General features: G+C 33.5%; 1 protein-coding gene across 3 annotated transcripts in view; it reads right to left on the bottom strand.

Moving 5' to 3' along the window:
• Window positions 1-22,989, bottom strand: part of RASA1 (RAS p21 protein activator 1) — a gene marked incomplete at both ends in the record, with an annotated part of 102,587 nt that overhangs the window by 5,538 nt on the left and 74,060 nt on the right. For all 3 annotated transcript variants that reach the window (XM_080707351.1, XM_080707353.1, XM_080707352.1), the window contains 10 exons: window positions 858-925; window positions 3,246-3,332; window positions 4,326-4,441; window positions 6,665-6,807; window positions 7,397-7,556; window positions 7,853-8,025; window positions 9,244-9,320; window positions 10,139-10,296; window positions 11,963-12,040; window positions 14,193-14,280. In XM_080707351.1, the coding sequence (XP_080563477.1) occupies window positions 858-925; window positions 3,246-3,332; window positions 4,326-4,441; window positions 6,665-6,807; window positions 7,397-7,556; window positions 7,853-8,025; window positions 9,244-9,320; window positions 10,139-10,296; window positions 11,963-12,040; window positions 14,193-14,280 (1,148 nt within the window). The remainder of the gene's footprint in view (window positions 1-857; window positions 926-3,245; window positions 3,333-4,325; window positions 4,442-6,664; window positions 6,808-7,396; window positions 7,557-7,852; window positions 8,026-9,243; window positions 9,321-10,138; window positions 10,297-11,962; window positions 12,041-14,192; window positions 14,281-22,989) is intronic.

The raw sequence follows: 22,989 nt of genomic DNA, 5'->3' as shown, positions 1-22,989 counted from the left end.
TAAGCCCTGAATTATCATTCAATAATTATTTAACATAAAATCCTACAGGTAATCTACCTGACTGCTTGATTTTAGACTGTACTCTATCATAAGCACCTAAATTATAAATACTGTTGAGTAGCTAGGATATCAATATTCAGATAAATCTTTTCAAAAGAATTTTTAACTCAGACTACATAATTTTAATAGTAATAAAAAATTATTGTAATGTGATGGCCATGAGAGTAGAAATCAAGATATTCTAAAATATTTTAATACAGCTTTGAGCTTCAAGTTATTGGGTCAAAAATGTTCCTGATACCTTGTACTAATAATGCCTCTCTATTACACTTGGAGTCATAAATGTCAAAGTTATACTTTCTTTGAAAAAAGCTTATGAAATCTGAAAATCATTCCATAATGGGTAGATGGGTAACAAGCAAAACGGAATCAAGTTTATTAACATCTCATAATTGTAGATTACTGCATAATTACTGACAAAAAGACTAATAGGAGGAACCAGGCACGGTATTCACAAAACACTACTGTTGACTGTACATAGAATTTTAATTTGATCTTAAGCTCCAGATTATAGCAATCAAACATGACTAATCACAAAAAAGCAGTTCCTAACTCACTAAAACTCACTTATCAACTCAAATGTTATCATAATAAAAGCTTGGAATACAGTTAGAGATGTAATAGAAGTGAAATGTGTATAATTCTACCATCTCAGCCTGAAGATAGTACATGGAAGAAAAGCTAAGAAGCAAAACAAAAGGTAAAGGGAAGGGTGCTTTAGAATGTGGTATATTCCAAGTTTTAAAGCATTGTTCTCAACTAACTTTGTATTTGAAAATTTAGTAAATACTAGTTACCTGAGATGATATTAAACATCCGTGGATTCAGGATGGCAGGACAGATAAGCCGAAGAAAAACAAAACCACTGAATGGGAGGGAAATTTTTTTTTAGAAAGGTATTATAAAACATTAAAATATAAGCAGAAATTTTAATACTCATAGAACCATAACCTTTATCCTGAAGCAATGTAGGGAAAGCCCAAAGAAAGAAAGCTTTAAGAAAACAGCCAAGCATTGTTTTTTATGAACATGTGTATCTGCTTCCTGGATATATTACAAGTTTGGGATTCTAGATTGATTTTGGGAAGATGTTAAGTTTCCTGTAGCATTTACTTTCTTGGCTGCTATTATATTTATTTTATATGTACAGAAAAGCAGTGTATATAATTTATGAAATACTGTAGTCATAAAAGTACTTTATAAATAAATTGTTCTATAAGGTTCTAAACCTTCATTTCTTTCTTTTGAAAAAAATCTATCATGAATCAAATTAGTTATTTCAGTTTCATTGACAGATCATATAAAAATGGACTCTAAAGTGATCTGATAACTCAGAATGTTTATAACAAATACAATGATGAAAATCTATTAAAGTAGTAAGAAATTAAGAAATCCAAAGTTTATAAACAGCTATTAAATTACAAAATAGTAGCCAAAATCAGTATAAAAATATACCATCTAGCAATACCTGTCATGTATGATTTTACCAGCTAATTTTACCTGAATATCAATATAGTAAAGAAGGAAGCTTAACAGCCAGGCATGTTGGCCCAAGCTTATAATCCCAATACTTGGGAGGCTGAGACTGGAGGATCTGGGTTTGCAGCCAGCCTCAGCTACTTAATAAGGCCCTCCACAACTTAGACCCCATTTCAAAATAAAGAATAAAATATTGGGCTAGGAGTATAGCTCAGAGGAAGAATGCCCCTAGGTTCAACCCCCCAGCAACCACTGCCCCCCAAAAAGAAGTGAGCTTACAAAGATTCCTAACTCTGCCTCCTTCTGTCACTTATATCAAAAATAGACATTGTCAAATAATTTTCTACTAAGAGGGATCCACACTAATAAACTTTTTATTTGGCCTGTGTAAAGACAAGCATTATTCCCAAAGCAGTTTATAAAATTTCTTTTAGAAGTTAAAAGTAATTGGCATTGTCTCTATAATCTGTTAAAAACAACCCAATGTCTTAGCATTTATCTTCAAACATATGCCATGTTGCTAATTTTAGACTCCTAGAAAATGTTATTTCTCAAACTGCATTTATAATAATTACTTAACAATTATATGTTATATTTCCTTTAAATTCGTATACTTAAAAGTAGGGTTTATGAACCTAAAACCTAACCTGGAAAGGATTTAAGTGTGCAAACCTACTTTGTGGTTTTTCGAGTTGATGCTTGAATCTGAGGACACATAGGTTCCTACACATATTTAAAAGCTTTTTAAGAAAAGAAAATATTGCCTTGGTCAAAAATGCTCTTTGTTAAACACCTGGTTGCATCAAACAATCCTCATAGCAGAATTCCCTGCTATATTTGCTCAATAATTAATATTGATTTAAGACTTAAAGTTACAGAACAGTCTTAATATCTACCACAAACATAACTGTGCTGAAATATTACATTTGTAATCCTCTTTCCAATCACTATTAAAGAAATAGAGAATCTAGAAACTTTAAATATAACTAACCAAGAGGGTTATTTTTGATGTTCTTCTCCCTCTTGTCCCCAGACCACCATACTGGGAATCAAACTCAGAGCTCTGCCAATGATAGGAAAATGCTCTAGCACCTAGGTCCCCAAGAAAGATTTTATCTACAAGTAGAAGCCCACTGACAATTTAGATTTGAAGCAGGATTATTATACATCTCAAGGCTAACTGTATAATATTGGTATCTTTCAGTGTTTTGCCTTTTTTTTGAGATCTAACATAACTGGCAGTGTGTATTCTACATAATAAATGCACTAACCTTCCAATTATTTTGTATTAGTTGCAATGTGCTTAACAAAAAGCTTTTAACTATTAAAGATATTAGGTTGGATCTTAGAAGGTTTACTTTAGTGTTCTTTCTTGGCTACTAACTTTCTATTTATTCTTAGGTGAGCAATTTAACTTCTCCAGAAGTACTTCTTCACTATATAGTCTTCCTATATAGGCCCCCCATTCCATAACTTGCCAGAGTCATTCTTCCTAATACAATAAGCAGATTCAGATCTAGAGGCTTTGGTTAAAGATTTGTCTGGATCAAAGATTGTGTTACAAACTCAGTATCTAAATGGTCTGATTACTGCTCTTTGCAGCAACAAATCTCTCTTGTATGTACTGTATGTATTTGTGTGGTGACATCTATATAATCAGTGTATGCTGTATACAATGTTGTAACAAACAAATTCATAAGCCTTACCTAACAACTCTTGTTCTCATAGTAGTATTAGTAGGCCACTTGTGTTGAACAGATTTCTGTAAACACCCATAAATATATCTCAGTGTCCTGCCAAAACAACATAGTCATCTCAATATAGAAAGCAAATATAAAAATACTGACCTCATAGTAGCCAAAAGCTATTTACCCAAATATGTCACATTTTAATATAATTAGCCTCTACCAATTTTTTTTTGTCGGAAGTAATGACACATACATTCAGCAAAGGGTAAGGAAAACATAAGAGAGTGAGTTAATCACTAACCAATTTTAGATTACTTTTCTTTAATCAAAGTATGAAACAAGTATTAGGGTAAGAAACTGATGTGATATAAGTTCTGGCTAAAGACAAACATTTTGATTTAAGTTCTATTTTTTTTTTTTTTTTTTGGTGGTGGTACTGGGGTTCCTGGAAGCCCTTCTTCCTCTGGGCTACACTCCCAGACCTATTTTTATATTTTTATTTGGAAACAGGGTCTCTTGCACGATCCTCCTGTCTCCACCTCCCAAGCGCGGGGATTACAAGCGTGCGCCACCATGCATGGCGATTTAAGTTCTTTTTGAATAAGAAAGTTCACTAACATTGGAGGCTTCTAAACAGATACTGAAGGACAATGATATCTGGTTTACATTTCTTATTTTCTCCCCCTGTCCCCAGTGCTGGGGATTGAACCCAGGCCCATGTGCATGCTGGGCAAGCAGTCTACCACTAAACCATATACCCAGCCCTCTGAGACACATTTTAAGACAGAATATTCAAGTGCAAAATAGACAAGAGGTCTTTCACATTTGAAGTCTGAGATGATAGGCCTCTTCTATATAAGGCAGATATACTGTCCTGAACACCTAGTTTTGTTTTTAAGTATTTCACTCTGTTCTAAGGATATTTCACTCAGGTTTCTTTCACTCTCTTTTCTTAGACATAGTTCTAGTTCATCTTGTAAAGATTTTAAATCATAACTTTTTCAGAATATAATAATAACAAGAAATAGAAAGCTCTTTCATATATCTTAGAAAAAAATTTCAAAATTCAATCTGTCAAAAGGAAATTTCACTACTTACGGTGGAAGTATTTCTGAAGCCATGAATATTTTCTCCACAAGCTCTGAAAGTATGTTCAATAAGTGTGCTAAATTAGTGTTCACATCTTCATTTTTTTCTAATTTTGATGGACTTAACTAAGGGAAAATCAATATAAGTAGTTTTAAAAACTGTGTAACATTTCTTTTGCATAAATAAAATGTTTAAGTATTCTGCTCTATAGAACAACACCTAATAGGCTTGCAACCATTCCCAATTCTTCAACTGAACAGCAAGCAGTGATCCTCAATTTTATGTATCTGGAAGGAAAAACTAATTAAAATAGAAGCTTTTCTAAATAAGAGAATCATAAGCCCTTCTCAAAACTTCCAGTAACTTCTGAAACTTAGAACTTATGATCTAATATCAATGTAATGGGTTTATCTATAGACTTGTTGTATTTCTGTATTTTATTTATTTATTCATTTTTTGCGGTATTATGGATGGGACCCAAGGGTATTGTACTTCCGAGCTATGTCCCCAGACGTAGGTTTTAGTCTTTTTATTTATTTAATCGGTACATTGTACTCATACATATTAATGGGATAAAAGACTTGTGGAGATGTACATGCATACATCACCCAATTAGCCCTTACCTGATCCGCATTCCATTCCCTCCCCATCCCTCCTACCCATGAACTTATCATTTGGTCTTTTTATTTTTGAAACAGGGTCTCACTGAATTGCAAAGGGCCTCATTAGGTAGTTAAGACTCTCTGCGAACCACAATCCTCAGTCTCCCGAATGCTGGTATTACAAGCATGCACCACCTTCCCTGGCTCTGTTATTCTTAACGGTTGGATTAACTATGAACACTAAATCACTTATTTCTTCCCTTTAATAACTTAATGCAGAATTAACATTTCAAAACCTCCTAGCATAAAATCAATTCCTTACTTTATTGATTCTGTATCAAATCTAAAATTGTATAATCAGTATCTTTCTTTATAATTGTTCTAGCATCAAAATAAAATGAGACAACAATCATCTGAGTGAGACTATACTCATGATCTTAATGGTTTATTAAGAATTCACACTGTCCAGGCGTGGTGGCACATGCTTGTTATCCCAGCATTTGGGAGGCAAAGACTAGAGGATACCGGTTTGTGGACAGCCTCAGCCACTTAGCAAGGCCATTTTGCAATTCAGTGAGACCGTTCAAAAAAAAATTTTTTTAAGACAAAAAAATAGGGCTAGGGGTGTAGCTCGGAGGTAGAATGCTCCTGGGTTCCATCCCCAGTACTGCAATAATAATAATAATAATAATAATAATAATAATAATAATAATAATAATAATAATATTATTAAAGAATTCACACTGGAGCCTTAATCATTTGAAAGATAATCTTGCTTTTTTTCTTATTCTCCTCCTTTCCCCAAGCAAATTTCAAAGACAAAATTAGATGCTCTAAAGTGTTTTTATAGGTTTTATAGATTAAGCATCCCTAACCTGAAAATCTCAAATCTTATAATGCACCAAAATACCAGACCTTTTCAGTGGTAACATGTTGCCACTACTGGAAAATTTCACACCTGACTTCCTGTGATGGGTTGCAATCAAAACACCGGTACACTAAAAATACTGTTTAAAATTACCTTAGGCTATATGTATAAGGTAAATATAAGCAATAAAAAAATTTCATGTTTAGGCTTGTGTCACCGGCATTTTGGATACTCAATCGGTACAACAAAGTCCTTAGGTAAGTGTTCAATTTATAGTTACCCTTTGGAATGTAGTGTACACTTGATCATTAGTAGGAGGAGAAATGTCAAAGTACTTTCATGAATTCCTAGTGCAATTTGATGGTTTCTTTCTTTTCTTTCTTTTTTTTTTTTTTTTTGGCGGTACTAGAGTTCCTGGAAGGCCTTCTACCACCGGACTACACTCCCAGACCTATTTTATACTTTTTTTAAATTTGTCCAAACAGAGTCTCTTAAGCCAGCGTGGCTGGCTTCAAACCTGAGTGATCCTCCTGTCTCTGCCTCCCAAGTGCAGGGATTACAAGCGTGAGCCACCACGCCCAGCTCAATTTGATGGTTTCGAATCTCAAAATTAGGGGTGTATATTGTGTAGTGTTGGAGACTGAATTCAGCCTTGCAAATTGTAGACAAGTATTCTACCACTAAGCTACACACTTTGCCCTAAAGTACTTTTATAAAAAGTGTTTTGCAAAACAATTTTATAAATGCATTGCAGAAGGTATAAATGCTTTGGTGAGTACTTTTAGAAAGTTAGTATACTTTCCATAAAATGCAATTTGCTATATAAAGTATTATTACAATATGCTATTTGATAAAACACTTAAAAATTAAATTCTTACCTCACAAGACTGCTTGCTTTCCATTATCTTTAAAATTGAATCTTTCAAAGCATGATGAACAAATTGTGTAGCAGTGGCTTTCATATATTGTTCCATCAGGGTGCTTGCAAGCGTTGTGGCTCTAAACAGGGTAGTGGCTTCATCTATAAAAATATTTACATTAGAAGTTTACTTGTACAGGACTCTACTAATATGACCAAATTGGAAAGTAAATTAATTTACCTTCTCTAACAATTATAGTCATTTATTTAAATACACTTTAGGCATATAGCACTAAAGTGCTGATTATAATGACATCCCTATTTCTAATGGCTTAACTACCTTAAGATCTTCATATATATTACATCATAAACAGAAGGAATGAACACTACCATATTCATTTGTTAAAAATGAAGGCTCACAACTATATTACTTGTCTAAGATCAGCTAACTTGTTAGTGATAAGACTAGGACCAAAATAACCTGCTCTGCTGTCTAGTGATTTCATGCTTTCCAGTCAGATTCCAAGTAAGAATACAACACAACAAAAAATGAATTAGCAAAAAGAAAATATAGTAAGTTTACTTAAGTATTCTTGATAGGCACTATAAGCCATTGGTATGAACACAGAATCACTTCCTTATGGCTTTTACTATACACCTGCCATGATAAAAACCTCCCATAATTACATCCAACCTATTATTTAAAGACAAATTAACTCAATTTTTCAAATAATACACATCCATACTCTACCTTCCATGCTTATTTCTCTGTCATTTAGTGTACATAACAGTAATGATTCAAGCTTTTCATGAAGAAAAATCCTCAGTAGGATGCTAGCCAGTAGTGTTCGGTCTTGTCCACAGACATGTGATAGAGCATATACTACATGAAGTTCCTTTTGCAGTATAAGCTAAAAGTGACATTAAAAAAGACTGTTAAAAGTACACAGCATTACAAATTCTCAGCAAAATAGGAAATATGTTTAAAAGAAATGTGTACCATGAATATATATATAAAATAGAATGAGTTTGTTGCCAACCTATTTCTAGTCTCATAAAATCAAAATCATACAACAGAGTTTTTAACCTCTGGCTAGTAGTGTGTCACTAAGCTATAAAATTACTGTATTTAACTTAATGAATCTTTGATTAAATATTAAATGTTTCTATTAACGCTATTAAAATAATGAAACCGGTAAGTAAATACCTCTTTAAATTCACTGTATTCTTCTTCTGGCATAATTTTTTCCATAGAATATCGTGCTCGAACACGCAGGGATCCTGGTTCAATACCTTTTAACGGTATATGGGAGCTGAGCAGAAACCACTCATCTGTAGCATGTCCTTTTTGTAACCGGCTCAACTGGCAGCGCATAAATACTTTGAAAGCAAGTAAATATTAGTTTATAAAAAGATAACACTAATCAGTGACACAAGTACATTTTCCTGATGTTCAGTCTTTTCCACAGTGTCAATGCTTTTCACTAAAGGAGTTTTCTGAAACAACAAACTCAATACTTAATTGCTTACTATATTAATACATTTACTGAATGACTTCTATAGACTCTGTGATATGCAAGGATGTGGCATATAGAAATGGTTTCTTACTTGCATGGAGGTCAGTCCAAGCAAGAAGGCAATTATGGTAAAGTATGACAAAGTGTTTTAACAGTGGTTAATGATTTGAAGTAAAAAATAGTAATATTTAATTCTGCCAAAAAGGGCTAAAAATCCCTTCCAAACTGGTAACCTTTGAACTGATGCATGTCAAAAGAGAAAATAGAGTGAGCTGTCCAAATAGAAGTTAATGGCTTTCCTTCTGTCATCATTAAGATTTTATCATGAAAATAATATGAAACCACTAAAAAAAAGTTACATTTAAATAATACAGCCATTATAGAATAGTTTATAGACAAATTCAGACTTTGATCCATCTGTTAATACATACCATTTCCTTCCCTAAGCCTAAAGTTTAAGCAGGTATTAACCTGATTTATTCTGATGTGAACTGCTAAATCCCACTGCTGTCTGTGCTGGGAAAGCGTGTGCTGCTGAGAACAAGAACTAGGAGCATTTGACAATGGAAGTGAATAAATAACATACTATAGTTTTAAAAAGTTTTGTGAATACTTTTATTTTATTTATTATTTACTTATATATTGGTGCTGAGGATTGAACCCAGGGCCTCATACATGGCTAGGCAAGCACTCAGAAAACTTTAAAGTACTTTTGTTATATATGTGATAAATAATTACAGAAAAGTAGAGAAAGGCCATAAAGTAAAAAGGAAGAAAAGAGGGAAGTCTCACAGAAAAATTAACACTGTTAGCATTTTCTTATTCACTTGGGAAGAATGATATCTGTTTTCATCTTAAGGGCTTAATTTTACAATATATGCAATTTTGCTTTTGTTGGTCTTTTTCTTTCCTAGATATAGCCCTTTCCTCTTAAAAATCAGTACTTTAAAAAAAATAATAAGTTATCTCCAATTATACGACTTGCATTTTTGTTTTGTTTTTAATTTCCATTTTAAGACATTTCAATATGAATTCTAAACATGCTTTCCTTTTACTTTAGAAAGTTTCTGTATCAACTTACAGATATCAGGATCTTTGCTTTTCTTCGTTTTATTACTAAGAGTGATTTCAAATCTATTGATGTCAGGAGGAAGATCACTATAGAAGCAAGGAGAAAAAGAATCAACAAAGTGTTCTAACATCAAGCTACTTGAATTTTTCAATATTAATGCTAAATAAGCCTCCAATTTCTGCTAAAAACTTGGATGTGCTAGACTTCAATCTAGAGCCACATTAAAATTTATTATTTGATATAGTGCAACACTTACAAGCAAACATATGTATGTATGTATGTATGTATGTATGTATGTGTGTGTGTGTGTGTGTTTTCTTTTCTTTTCTTTTTTTTTTTTTTTTTTTGGGTGGTACTGGGGATGGAACCCAGAGGCTTTCTACCTCCAGGTATACTCCCAGACCTTTTTTTTTAATATATATATTTTATTTGGAAACAGGGTCTCACTAAGTTGCTGAAAGCCTCACTAAGTAGCTGAGGCTGGCTTCGAACCTGTGCGATCCTCCTGTCTCAGCCTCCCAAGCATGGGGATTACAAGCATGTGCCACCACGCCCGACGTGGTGTTTTCCCCACCACTTTATATATATGTTTCACTATATATATGTTTTCCCCACCAACTTTAATTTCTTAAACTACTAGTAATTCATTTAAGTAAGTACTATAAACCCTAGTAACCGTTTTGTGTGTTTTTAGACTTGTCTGTAATGCCAATTTAATTTGTGAAGCACATTACTAATACAAGTGAATACATGCAAAATAAAAATTACCATTAAAACATGTAAATTTGGTACTGTGTGTGTGTGTGTGTGTGTGTGTGTGTGTGTGTGTGTGTGTGTAAAGAACGAGAGAGAATGTATAACAATTCTTAAAAGTGATTAAAAGGAATAATAAAATAAGACTTACTCAAAAACAAACTCCTCTGACCATACTGGGTTTTGCCCTTCCCTTGCATGAGTTTTTGCTACTTGGACACTATTCAAATAGATGTTACAGTAAGGATTAGTAAAATGTTTTACTGGGAGTTTGTGGGCCTCTTCAATATGTAAAACAAGGCTGCTGACCTAAAAAGAAAACGAACAAAAAAATTATACCATATTTCAAGGACTGTCTATAATGTTTCCAAGCAATTATTATAACAAACATTTAAAAATACTTATTTTTCTGCTTTTTCCATATTCTTCCCTTTTATATGATATATACTACATAGTACATTTAAGCACTTAAAGTTGTATTTCCCATTTAATACTTTTTTATAAAGATAAATTTATATTAAGTCATTCCTACTATTATATTCCTGCTGAAGTAATAAAATAAACCTTTCTACCATAAAACAATGACAGAGAAAATGATGTTGAGAAGAATTCTGTATTAATATAATAACTTTCTACAATCTGGGATATTACATAATGCCTACTGAAGATTTTGTCGCTTTTATAAAACAATTTGACAGCTGAAAAACATTTTAAAGACCCTGATTCTGACTTCTGATTTTATAGAAAAGGATACAAATCCAAAGGTGTTAACTCATCATTTTTGGTGCCAAAGCAGACCACCTCACCTCTAGTATTAGGTTCTCTTTATCTTGCTACTCACTAGTGTTAAGTCAGTCTCTTTGAGTCTTGCCTCTCTCAGATATAAAATACATACAAGAATACCACTGCAGGTTGTTGTAAGGATTAGAAATATCTGATATATATATATATATATATATATATATATATATATATATATATATATATATATATATATGAATGACACAGCAGTGTATCTGACATATGAAAAGGCCCAGGGATATTAGCTACAGATTATATTATACCCACAAATAATTTCATGGCTAAAATTATAAACAAGACACAGCTTTTATTTGTAAAAATTAAGTCTGATTTTCCATAGTTTACAAAATGTTACAATGTATTTTAAAGACATATAGACAATATTAATAATTCAATGCCCTTGGGAGAAGACCTAGACTTTGGGTTATAGGGACTATTTAGTTACCTAAGTATTAATCATTTAAGCTGCTTACAATATAACATGTTAAGATCAACATGCCTACTGAAAGTTCCCATGAATAGGAATCATTTGGGTTAATAATTATGTATTAAACTTTCCTCAAAATCCCAAGAACATCAAAATTTGCCTGATTTCTTCCAATTACATAGAGATTACTCTGACGAAAAGAAAAGGAGGGGTAAGAAATGAAGGGATGCACACATACTTGCAAAATCCAGAGGCCATATTAAAGTAAGACTGGATTTAATATATAAGAGTTATGCAGTAGATTTCATAAACAATTACTATAGTGCAAAAAAAAACACCAAAAGCTTATGGGGATTAGCACTGACTTTCAATAAGTACTTTTAGTTCTACATTTTTGGGGAATAGGCCAAAATAATTTCTTAAAGGTGAAAAAAAGGCCCAAAAGAATACTGTCTGTTATAGGTTTGCTTCTATTATTTTAAGAAAAACTTATCCTTCCTATTTGTTCAGGAAGTTAGCATTACAGTCTATAAGCTAGACATAGTTATATAAAGCACATTCTCTTTCATAAATGATTTCTCTTACTATTAAAACAAGTGACAACAAAGCTTTAAAATGTCCGAAAATATAATGTCTCCTTTTTCAGAAATATTGCCCAAAATAGTTCAAATAGAAAGGAAACAGAATCAGAGCAAAGACGTAGTGAAAATTGTGACAGTTACAAATTAAATAAAATTTAAGTTTCACCTGACGAAGGCGTTTATTAGACGTCCCTGGACTACTTTTCCGTAAATTGCAAAATGCCTGCAGACCTTTCATCCAATCCTTCAAAAGATAACATCATTTCAAAGAAATATATATGAATGTACTTGGTTTCTAATCAATTTATTTTCTTCAAATTCAATTTTTCCTTCTTTGCCACTTTTTTAGTCTCAGAGTACACTATACTTTATTTATATCCCAAGAAAGTAAAACAATAACCAAGACATTATGTAAAAATTACTTGAATTCCTGAAGAACTTCTAACATTAATGTTAAATATATGAATTAGAAGTCATTAATTAACAAAAAGATAAATAAAATTAACATAAAAACTTTCTCCCAAATAAGTACTACCTTAGTAGCATTCTAATCTTTACTTCACACCATGATAGAACAGAAATGTATTAAGTGGATACAAGTTTTTTTCTAAACATTTAAAATATGTTAGACTTTAAAAAGCATTTTGGCCTAATATTCAAATTAATTTACAATTACATTTGTACCTGTTTAAACACCTATACTCTGGAAAAAGAGAACAATTTAGGTTTACTAAAAATCTAAATATTCACCCTAGCCTGCATGTTTTGGGAAGGCTCTATACTACAGCTTTATTCAATTATGTGTCTACTTTGTTGGCTCTATAAATGAATCTGAACTCTGTCGATGTTTTAAGAATATCTTTATAGCCAGGCATGGAGGTGGATCTCTATAATCCTAGTACTTGGGAAGCTGAAAGGAGGATCACAGGTTTGAAGCCAGCCTCAGTATCTTAGACTCTCAGCAACATTGTGAGACCCTGTTTCCAAGTAAAAAAGAAAACAGGGCTGGGGGTATAGCTCAAAGACAGAAGTATCAAACTCTTCTTTTTTAAACTTTAGTACATGAAAAAAAAGTTTAAATTTCTATTCCTAACTGATTTCTAACATTTTACAAACTAAGTTATCAAAATGTTTTGAGCTCTACTTTAATCTTAAAATTTTGTATACATACCCACAAAATAAAATGTTATGTGCATTGTAATGGAAATGAGTAAATCCGCTATTTTACTAAAATTTGAGGCCATAAAACAATTAGGCATAACATTCTATATAAAAGCTAATATTTTTACAATGTATAAAAGAGAGGACCATGCTAGGATCCAAAGGTTTTTTTTTTTTTTCTTTTTTCTTTCTTGTGATACTAGGGATAGAAACCAGGGCCACACTCTAACTGAGGTAATCCAATCCTTTTTACTTATTATTTTGGAGACAGTCTCACTAGCTTGCCCAGAACGGCCTCAAACTTGTGATCCCTCCCTCCACCTCCCAAGTTTTAAGAGCATCTCCCTCCATGGCTGACAAATTATGTTCTGCTTCCAATAACGCCACTTTCTTTTACCTCTTGACCATCTTTAGGTTTCTTCTACAGAGAAACAAAAATATGGTCACATTTGTACAAAAATACAACACCCCCCCCAGAAATTTTAAGATTTAAAGATAAATATATAAATATATATATAAATTTTTTTTCTTGCAGTACTAGGAATTGTACCCAGATGCATTCTACCTCCGAGCTACACCCCCATGCCCATTTTCTTCTTTATTTTGAAACAGGTTCTCACTAAGTTGCAGAGGGCCTCACTAATTAGTTGAGGCTGGCCCCAAACCTGTGATCTTCCTGTCTAGCATGCAACATAATGACCTGCTTCAATAAAATATTTTAAGAGATTTTGTAAAACATTATTTATTGAATTACTTAAAATCTTCAAATGTTACAAGAGGGGCACTGATCAATAATGCTAAAATAGACATTCTATCTAGATGAGAATATATAAAAAGAAAATTCCTAAAATGCTTGTCCTTTTGATGACTGAACTTCTCAGACACACGTTCAATCAGTGAACAACAGTGTTTATTAGCAAAATTAGCTGGCTTGTCTTTGTACTGAGATTAACCTTTAAGCAAAGGAGATTATAAATGAGCATTCTGGACTCAACATTATCCTTTTAAGGATCAATTTTAAGTGCACTTTCATTCCTAATATGCCTTTCAATGCCCTCCTTTCTGCTGCATTTTTTAAAAAAAAATTTACACATGAAAGTTCTAATTTCTTAAAATAAAAATTAGATTTCAAGCATCGTTTTATTGCTTTATTTTAAATGCAAGAGTTTTCTACTCCAGTCAATTAAACTATGAGCTAACAGATTTAGAGTAATTTTAAGAAATATTGATCTTACCTCTGCTTGTTCTGGAGTTTCTCCTGCAAAGTAAAAGATGTAATGCTCTTCACTAAAGTGCTGAACTACTATCTGAAAACAGTTTGGCCTTTAAAATACAAACAAAAATGTTACTAAGAAATTTAACAAAAGCTGTAAAACATTCATCAACTTTTCTTAAAAAATAACACAATATGTATATACTTTATACAAAATTGCCATGATTTTATTTAGAGAAATGATACTGATACAAAGAATCAGATCATTACTAAAGTGTCAACTGCATATATTTTAGAAAAATGTTCTTTAAAGTGTAAAGTACTGTATAAGTTAATTCTTTAAAACACTAGAAACAGAAACATTATAAAGACACCAGAGTAGAATTCCTAGAACCACACAAAGCTGATCTATGAACTTTTTACATGAAAGACTTCAAAAATTCTTAGGCCAAAATTTTTCTTAGTAATTATCTCTAAGTAGACTGTGGGTGATTTTAATTATTTTCTTACAAACTAAAAAAAAATTTTCTTAGTAATTATCTCTAAGTAGATTACTGGTGATTTTAATTAATTTTCCTCATCAATTAAAATGAAATAATTGGCACCAGGCGTGGTGGCGCATGCTTGTAATCCCTGCGCTTGGGAGGCGGAGACAGGAGGATGGAGCAGGTTCAAAGCCAGCCGTGCTGGTTTAAGAAACCCTGTTTCCAAATAAAATTATAAAAATAAGGTCTGGTAGTATAGTCCGGAAGTAGAAGGGCTTCCAGGAACCCCAGTACCACCAAAAAATATATAAATAAATAAAATAAAATAATTGTCCAACCGGTCTATAACAAATGTTAATTCATGTTTTTCTTTAGTATGCATTACTAAAACTCATTTGACACATAAATACAAGTGTAGATAGTTTATATCCTTAGGAATATAAATATGCTGTATTTCTAACTAAACTGAATGCTTTTATTTTTTATTTTTTGTGGTACTGAGGGTGAAACCCAGAGGCTTTCTACCTCCAGGCTATACTCCCAGACCTATTTTATATTTTTATTTGAAAACGGTGTCTCGCTAAGTTGCTGAGAGCCTCACTTAGTAGCTGAGGCTGGCTTCAAACTTGTGTGATCCTCCTGTCTCAGTCTCCCAAACACTGGGATTACAACCGTGCACCACCACGCCCAGCTAAACTGAATGCTTTTATTAGAAATCAATAAAAGTTATTTCTATTGGCTGATTTAAACAAATATTTTATCATATCTGTTACTGTTTAGAGGCCATAGCAAAATACCCAGAGAACAAGTTCAACAGTTTTTGAAGATAACCATATTCTCATGCTTTGAAAATGTTATTAAAGTAATAATAGAAAATACAAACTGAAATTTTGTAGCTGGTCGTGGTGGCACACACTTGTCATCCCAGCATCCAGGAGGCTGAGACCGGAGGATCACAGTTTGTGGGTAGCCTCAACTACTTAGTGAAGTCCTCTGCAACTTAGTGAGACCCTGTTTCAAAATAAAGAGTAAAAAATAGGGCAGGGGGTGTAGCTTGGCGGACGAATGCCCCTGGGTTCCATCACCAGACCCGGAGGGGGGAAAAAAAACAATAAATTGAAAACTTCTGATTCTGAAACTGACCTGTATCAAACTATATAACCCTTCCTGGACAAATAAAATATAAGAAACAAAATAAAAACAAGCTGTGTGACCAGAAATAACCAAAGTAGTGAAAACTGGAAAGGGCCATATCATACTGATATAAGTCCAACATTCTCCACAGTTTACTTTTCAAGGCATGTGCCAATTCCTAAGGTGTGTTGGAAGGCCAAGAAGCTGAAAAGTTGGTATGCTAAGCAGAAAGCAACCACTAAAAGTCTAAAGAGCTAATCCCATAGTTTCAGTGTTGGGAAAGGAAAAATGGAAGTCAGAGCATTCAAAGTAAAGGCTATCAGCTTGAGACCCCTGAAGGGCTAGGGCTTCACAGTAAAGGCAAACCAAAGCTAGGGCAGCCTTCACTGATCCTAAAACCCAACCACTACTCTATCCCTGGAAGTTTCACCATCAGCCATATAAGCAGTGCTGTCCAACATTCCAGTCAGTGGGCGGAGCACGACTGCCAATCACATACTGCAGAAGGCTAATGCTAAACTTCTTTCACATCATGCTTCATTTAAATGCTAAAAATGAGTGTATTTCAGGCTGTATGTTTATACAAAACATTAAACAGTCAAAGCTTGTTATATACTTGAAAACAAGAAGAAAGGTAACCGCATTAATCAACAATTTCCCCTTTTGCGCTCTAATATTTGCATTTATTATAATATATAATTTAACATCAACCTATTTTTTCATTTGGTCTATTATACAGCAGAGATATATTCTCATTTCATTTGCTAATGCATTCCTTATATCTTTGAGTCTTTCTCCTTTGTTTCCCAACTACTTTGCAGTTAAGCCACATGAGCGCAAACACGCACGCGCGCGCACACACACAAATTTATGCTAAACTGACATATGTTGGAAGGGAAAAAAAATCAGTACTTTTAATGGAGACTTGAGTTTAGTTTTCAGGGACATATTTCATATCAAGTTTTAGTTTTGAATATAGTTCATAACTATGATGTTATAAAGTATTTGCAAACTCTACGGATGGAAAACAGTGATCTTATAGCAAATGATAAATACACATTTAGTGCCTATTCTTCTGACAAACTCTTATCTTGATATTAACCACTATAAGAATAATCCAATCTTTTATAATTCCATTTCAAAGACCTGATCCACCTTTAACACTAGCCAAAAAAAAAAGTTCTGTAAAGAACTTTTTATTTATTTAATGGTCAAATATAATGTGGACCTTTCTTTGAATAGTTAAAGCTGACTTTCGATCTAGTCATAATTGTTTATATAAAATGTCAAAATAATACTTAAGCATTTCCTCTAACTCAAAGATAATAGTCTTAATACTTCTCTAAGATTCATATTACTCAAATGATAATTATCAGTAGTGAATCCCTTTTAATCTTACTTTTCTAAAGCTAAATTTCTGCCTTAAAATTTCTGATTTTTTCTTTTTGTCAGAAAACATCTTTTTGATCTCGACTCATAATATTTGAGGAAGTTCACCTATTCTCCAATAAATATGCAAAGTTAGAATCATTTGCCACAAAAAGGTTTTATCTTAAATACCATAAACTTAACAAAACTCATCTTTTGGAAAGCTAACATACTTCACTAACAAAAAACACACAGCTGAAGCTGCTTGGATCTTATAAGAACCTTCATTTTATAACATCCTTTAGTATGGAATTCAAGTATACAAGGTAAATATATATAAGACTATCTCCATACAAATTATTTCCCAGAAAAGATTCTTAATGTAAAACTTCTAATATTCTTCAGCATTTCTGTAATGTCTATAGATTAATCAATCTGCATGAAAATGTAGCCTCTGGAATATATGTACAGCCTACCACTTGCTTCACAAATGTACTTACTGATACTACTATCTGAATACTATCTACAACTACTTGAAAATGATTTTTATTCTTATTCTTACTTCTTGGCCACAAAAAGAATTTCCATGTAGAACAGCAAAATAAGTAATGCTCCAATACTGAAGCAGTTTTGCTTCAGCTTTAGTTATTAATTATATGATTGCATAACAAGCTTCTCAAGTTTAACACAGTACTGTAAGAAAGTAACTATGATGAGAGGAAGGTAGAGAAAAAAGAAAATGTTTCTCATTTGAAATCTATAGTTCAGATTTTTTTCACACAAAATAGGTATTAGTGGTACTGTGCTAGCACAATGTACTTGGCAACACTGATTTATTCAGTAACTATTATGCAAGTAAAATATTTAGGCTGAAGTGATTTACCAGATTTAGAAGTTTAATATAAGTTTGCTATTTTTATTATTTAGTAGCCTATAAGTGGGATTTTCACTAAGACTACTACTTTTACCTTGTTAATCTAATGACTTTCCAATAATAATCACAAATTTCCCTTCATGATGATTTCACAAATATCTGTACAATAAAGTCAACTATAAAGAAGTAACAGTGAGAAATATCTAGTTATGTTCTTTTCAAAAAACTTTTTATTTATTTTTACAACAAAAATGAACTTATGTTAATAAAAATGTAAAAACAAAATTAAACTAAATTTATTCATCATCACAAAAAGTAACTTCACTGATGGTTGATGAATAAACTGTATTGAGTAATATTCAGAATAAATGGGTGATTTAACAAGAAAGTCAAAGAGAAATAAAGAAAATCAAAGGGAAGTATATTCACTATGAAGAGCTCCACTGTCTTCTATTAGGCACCAATTATTTGGTCCAAATAGAATAATGGAATAGAATAGAGAGGAAGCCATATAATTTCAAGTGTTGCAGGGTCTGAGAGGTAACTATTTGTATTACAATAGTATTGTACAATTACCAGTACCTAAAAGGACGCCTCAGATGATCCATGGTACACTGGTTGAGAAGTTCTACTTAACTATCCAAATAAATCCATTTCCATCCTCAATAACTCAGCTCACAAACTACCTACTTCCTCTTACAGTTGGCCTTCTATACCATGGGCTCTATATCCAGTTTCAACCAAATGCAGATCTAAAACAATTTTTTTTAATTCTGTCTGGGCTGAACAAGTACAAACATTTCTCATACATCTTCTTTAAAATATACAGTATAATATTTACATGCCACTGACATTATATTAGGAATTACATGTTATCTAGAGTACACAGGAGGATTTTACTTAGTTTGTATACAAATACTACACCTTTTTTGTTTTGGGATTTTTGTTGTTTGGTTTTTGTTTCTATAGTTTGTGTGTTGCTGTTATTGTTGTTTTGTAGTGCTGAGGATCAAACCCAGGGACTCACACTTGCTAAGGAAAGCACTCTACCACTGAGCTACAACCCCAACCCTACTACTCAATTTTATATAAGGAACTTGAGCATCTGTGGATTTTATTGTCCACAGGGGGTGGGGCTTCTGGAACCAGTCCTTCATGGACACTGAGGGACAGATGTATTTATTTCAGTAATTGCCCCCCAAAATTCATCCTTTAGGTACTATTTTACCTGTATGTAGCAATAATAAACTATAGTGGTGAAGAGTGTCCCTGGTTCCCCAATAAGATTCTAATTTACTGACACTCATACAGTAAGTACAGCTGCCTTATTTGTAAAGTCATATCCAGCAGCAGGGGTAGGCACCAAATGGCCTCTCACTCTATCAGGATAATCCCATTCCTCTGCTACCTAAGACTAGCTCAGAGGTGCCTGTATTCTCAGGATTTTCAGCAGTTAAGGGAACAAGTGAATGCCCACACCTTTCTCTGGTGGCCACTTTACTATGTAAGAAATTGGTTTTAAGAAGAATCTAACACATGAAAGAAGGCAGAACAAAAGTAAAAAACTAAAAAGGAGCTGAAGGCCTGCTCTAATCCTATCTGAAGGCCAAGATGTCAACATTATTTTTTACTTTTCTGACACAAAAAATTATATTCTTTATAGGTAGGATACCTTGTGATATATTCATTCCCTACCCCCACCACTCCATGTAATGTTAAAATCAAGGTAAGTGCCAGGAGTGGTGGCGAACACTCTTAACCCCAGTAGTTGGGAGGCTGAAAAAGATAACAGTTTTAAGACCAGACTCAGCAACTTAGACTCTCAGCAACCTAGCAAGACCCTGTTTCAAATTAAAAAATAAAAAGGGCTGGAGATGAAGCTCAGAGAGAGAAAGCCCCTGGGTTCAATCCCCAGTCCCATAGGAGGTTGGAAAAATAGGGTAAATATATCTTTTAAATATGTATCATTTATTTGACATGAAAATATTTAAATCCTCTTCTATTTTTTTTTTTCCCCAAAAAAGTCTGGATATTATCATTGTTTATCATTACTATGTAACAGGAAAACTTCTTTCTCCTATCTAACTAAAACACTTAGTATTCATTGATGAGCTTTTTCCCCCACTTCTTCCTCCCCTGGTTAACTACCATTCTACACTCAATTTCTATTGAGATTATTTTTTTAGATTTCACATGAGTAAAGGTATTTTTCTTTCTGTGCCTAGCTTATTTCACTTAACACAGTTCCCTTCATGTTGCTGCAAATGACAAAATCTTATTTTTACGGCTAAAGAGTATTACATTGTATGTACATATCACATTTTTCTTTATTCGTATATTTATTCCTACTTTTCTTTATACACTTCTTTATCCATATATATCTATACCAAGTGGATGGGAACTTAGGTTGTTTCCATTCTTTGGCGACCATGAATAGTACTATAATGAAGATGGTAGTGCAGATTCCTCTTCAACTAATTTCATTTCCTCTGGACATATAGGAGACCATATGGTAGTTCTATTTTTAATTTTTTGAGCAATGCCCACAACAGCTATACTAATTTATATCCCACTAAGACTCTTATGAAGGTTCCTTTCTTTCTCCCGTTTATAGTCTTCCTTTATAGTTATGTTATTCTAGGAATGTGCTTTGATTCCTTATTATTTTTTGTGTATTACAGGTTTTTGCTTTAAGATTAGCGTGAGGCTTACAATAAAACTTCTTTTGATTATAACAGGCTATTCTTAACTAGCAAATTAACTTTGTAAAGTTAGGGAAAATATAGATGAAAAATAGTAATTAAAACTACACTTATGCTTCATTCCTGCCCATATTTTGAATTTCTGGTGCTTTTTACATCTTTTTATACTGCCTTTCTTCTGAACATACTGATGTAGTTATTTTAGTTGCTTCATTTATTCCTCACTCTAAAAATATAATTTATATACTATTAGTATTAGAGCATTCTCAGCTTCTCTGTATAATCACTCTTACCAGTGATGTGTGTACCTTCTGATGGTCTTACTCAGCATCTCTTTCTTTTCAGTATGAAGAACTCCCATTAACACTTCATGTAGGACAGATCTGGTGGTGGTAAATGTTCTCAATTTTGGGGAACGTCTGTCTCTTTCACTTGTGAAGGACAACTTTGCTAGGTATAGTATTCTGGGTGGCAGTTTCCGGTCTGTTTTTTTTTTACTGCAGCACTATGAATACCTCATCGCTTTCCCTCCTTGTCCTGTAGGATTTCTGATGGCAACTCAACTGTGAGGCAAACTGATATATGTGCTATTTTCTTTTCTCCTGCTGTTTTCAGAACCCTCTAAATAAGCTGAATCTGATTCATGAACTTTGACCCTCCTGTTTCAGATATCTTTATCTTTCTCTAGGTTTGGGAAGTTTTCTAATAATCTTTCATTGCATAAGCTTTCTACAACTTTAACATTCTCAAGTACCTCTTGAACCCCGATAACTCAAATACTTGCTCTTATAATGTTGCTCCACAGTTTCCGTAAGCTTTCTTCATTCCTCTTCACTATTTTTCCTACTCCAACTATATTTTTAAATAGCCTGTCTTAGAGCTGGGCGTGGTGGCGCACGCTTGTAATCCCAGCTCTTAGGAGACTGAAACAGGAGGATTGGGCAGGTTCGAAGCCAGCCTCAGCTACCAAGTGAGGTTCTCAGCAACTTAGTGAGACCCTGTTTCCAAATAAAGTATAAAGTAGGTCTGAGAGTATAGCCTGGAGGCAGAAAAGCCCCTAGGTTCCACCTCCAGTACCACAAGATAAATAAATAAATAGCCTGTCTTAGAGCGAAATGCTTCTTTCTTCTGTTGGTCAATTCTGCTTCTGATGACATTGATGGCATTTATTTATTGTACATTTCAACTCCAGAATAATTTCAATTTTTAAAAATTTCTTCCATCTACTTTATAAGTTTTCTCTGGTGGGAGCTAGAGGCATAGCTCTGTATTAGACTACAAGGCCCTGGGTTCAATCCCTAGCACTACCAAGAAAAATCCCCAATAAATCACTAACTTATTTTGTGTTTTAAGTTCATTAGGTTTCTTTAAAAAAAAAAAAAAAAAGCTATTTTGGATTCTGTGTCGGAAAGTAAGCACATATCAGTTACTATGTGGTTGATTTTTGGCACCATATTTTCTCCATCAGGTGAGGCCATGATCCCCTCAAAGTTTTTGCTGTTTGTTGATATGTGACAGTTTCTGCACAATAAAGGACCAGGTATTTATTCCAGTCTTTGTAATTTAACTTTGTGCCTGTCTTTCCAGAAATTCTAAGCAGACAAAGGCTGTTACATTCTCTGATTATGGTCAATGCCACTATTTCAGCACTAGATGGTGCCCCAAGCCCAAGTTTTGTTGCAAATCCATTTGGTGTATTGTTCAGGATCGATTGAAGTATTGCTAAAAAGGGCTTTCCAATCCTGCTGTGTCCATAGACCTCTGCCTGGGGTCAAGGCACTTCCAAATGCTTTGTCCAAAATCACTGCCCTGTGGTCAGACACTGAGATTCTGCCCAGCCCTGGGCTTCGCTGTGAAAGGTCTAGCCTTAAGATCCTAACAAAGGACTTGCCTATCTCCCTTTCCGTCCTCCGTGCAGCAACTCTTTCCATGTTGTACTGCCTGGAGTTGGGGAAGGAATGGGTTGGGCAATCCTGTGGCCACCATAGCTGCTACAAATCTGTCTTGCATTCAGAGTCCATAGCCCACCAAGACCTGTATAGGAAAATGGTAGGACCAAATCTCACACGAGATCCTGTCTGCTATTATGTTCTATTAATGATCTAGGACCACTGCAGAAAGCTAAAGGTGGTGGATAACAGAACATATTTATCCTATCAGGATGACAAGTCTCCACCTGATTCCACGGGCCCTGTGAAAAGGAGCCTTTGGGTTCTGCTTGGTGTTAAGTTTCACTATGTCAGACCTGGTACTGAG

This window comes from Muscardinus avellanarius (genome assembly GCF_963383645.1).
Source record: "Muscardinus avellanarius genome assembly, chromosome: 1".
Taxonomy (NCBI): Eukaryota; Metazoa; Chordata; class Mammalia; order Rodentia; family Gliridae; genus Muscardinus; species Muscardinus avellanarius.
The sequence above is the reverse complement of the archived record's forward strand: the minus strand, read 5'-3'. Positions and strand labels throughout refer to the sequence as shown.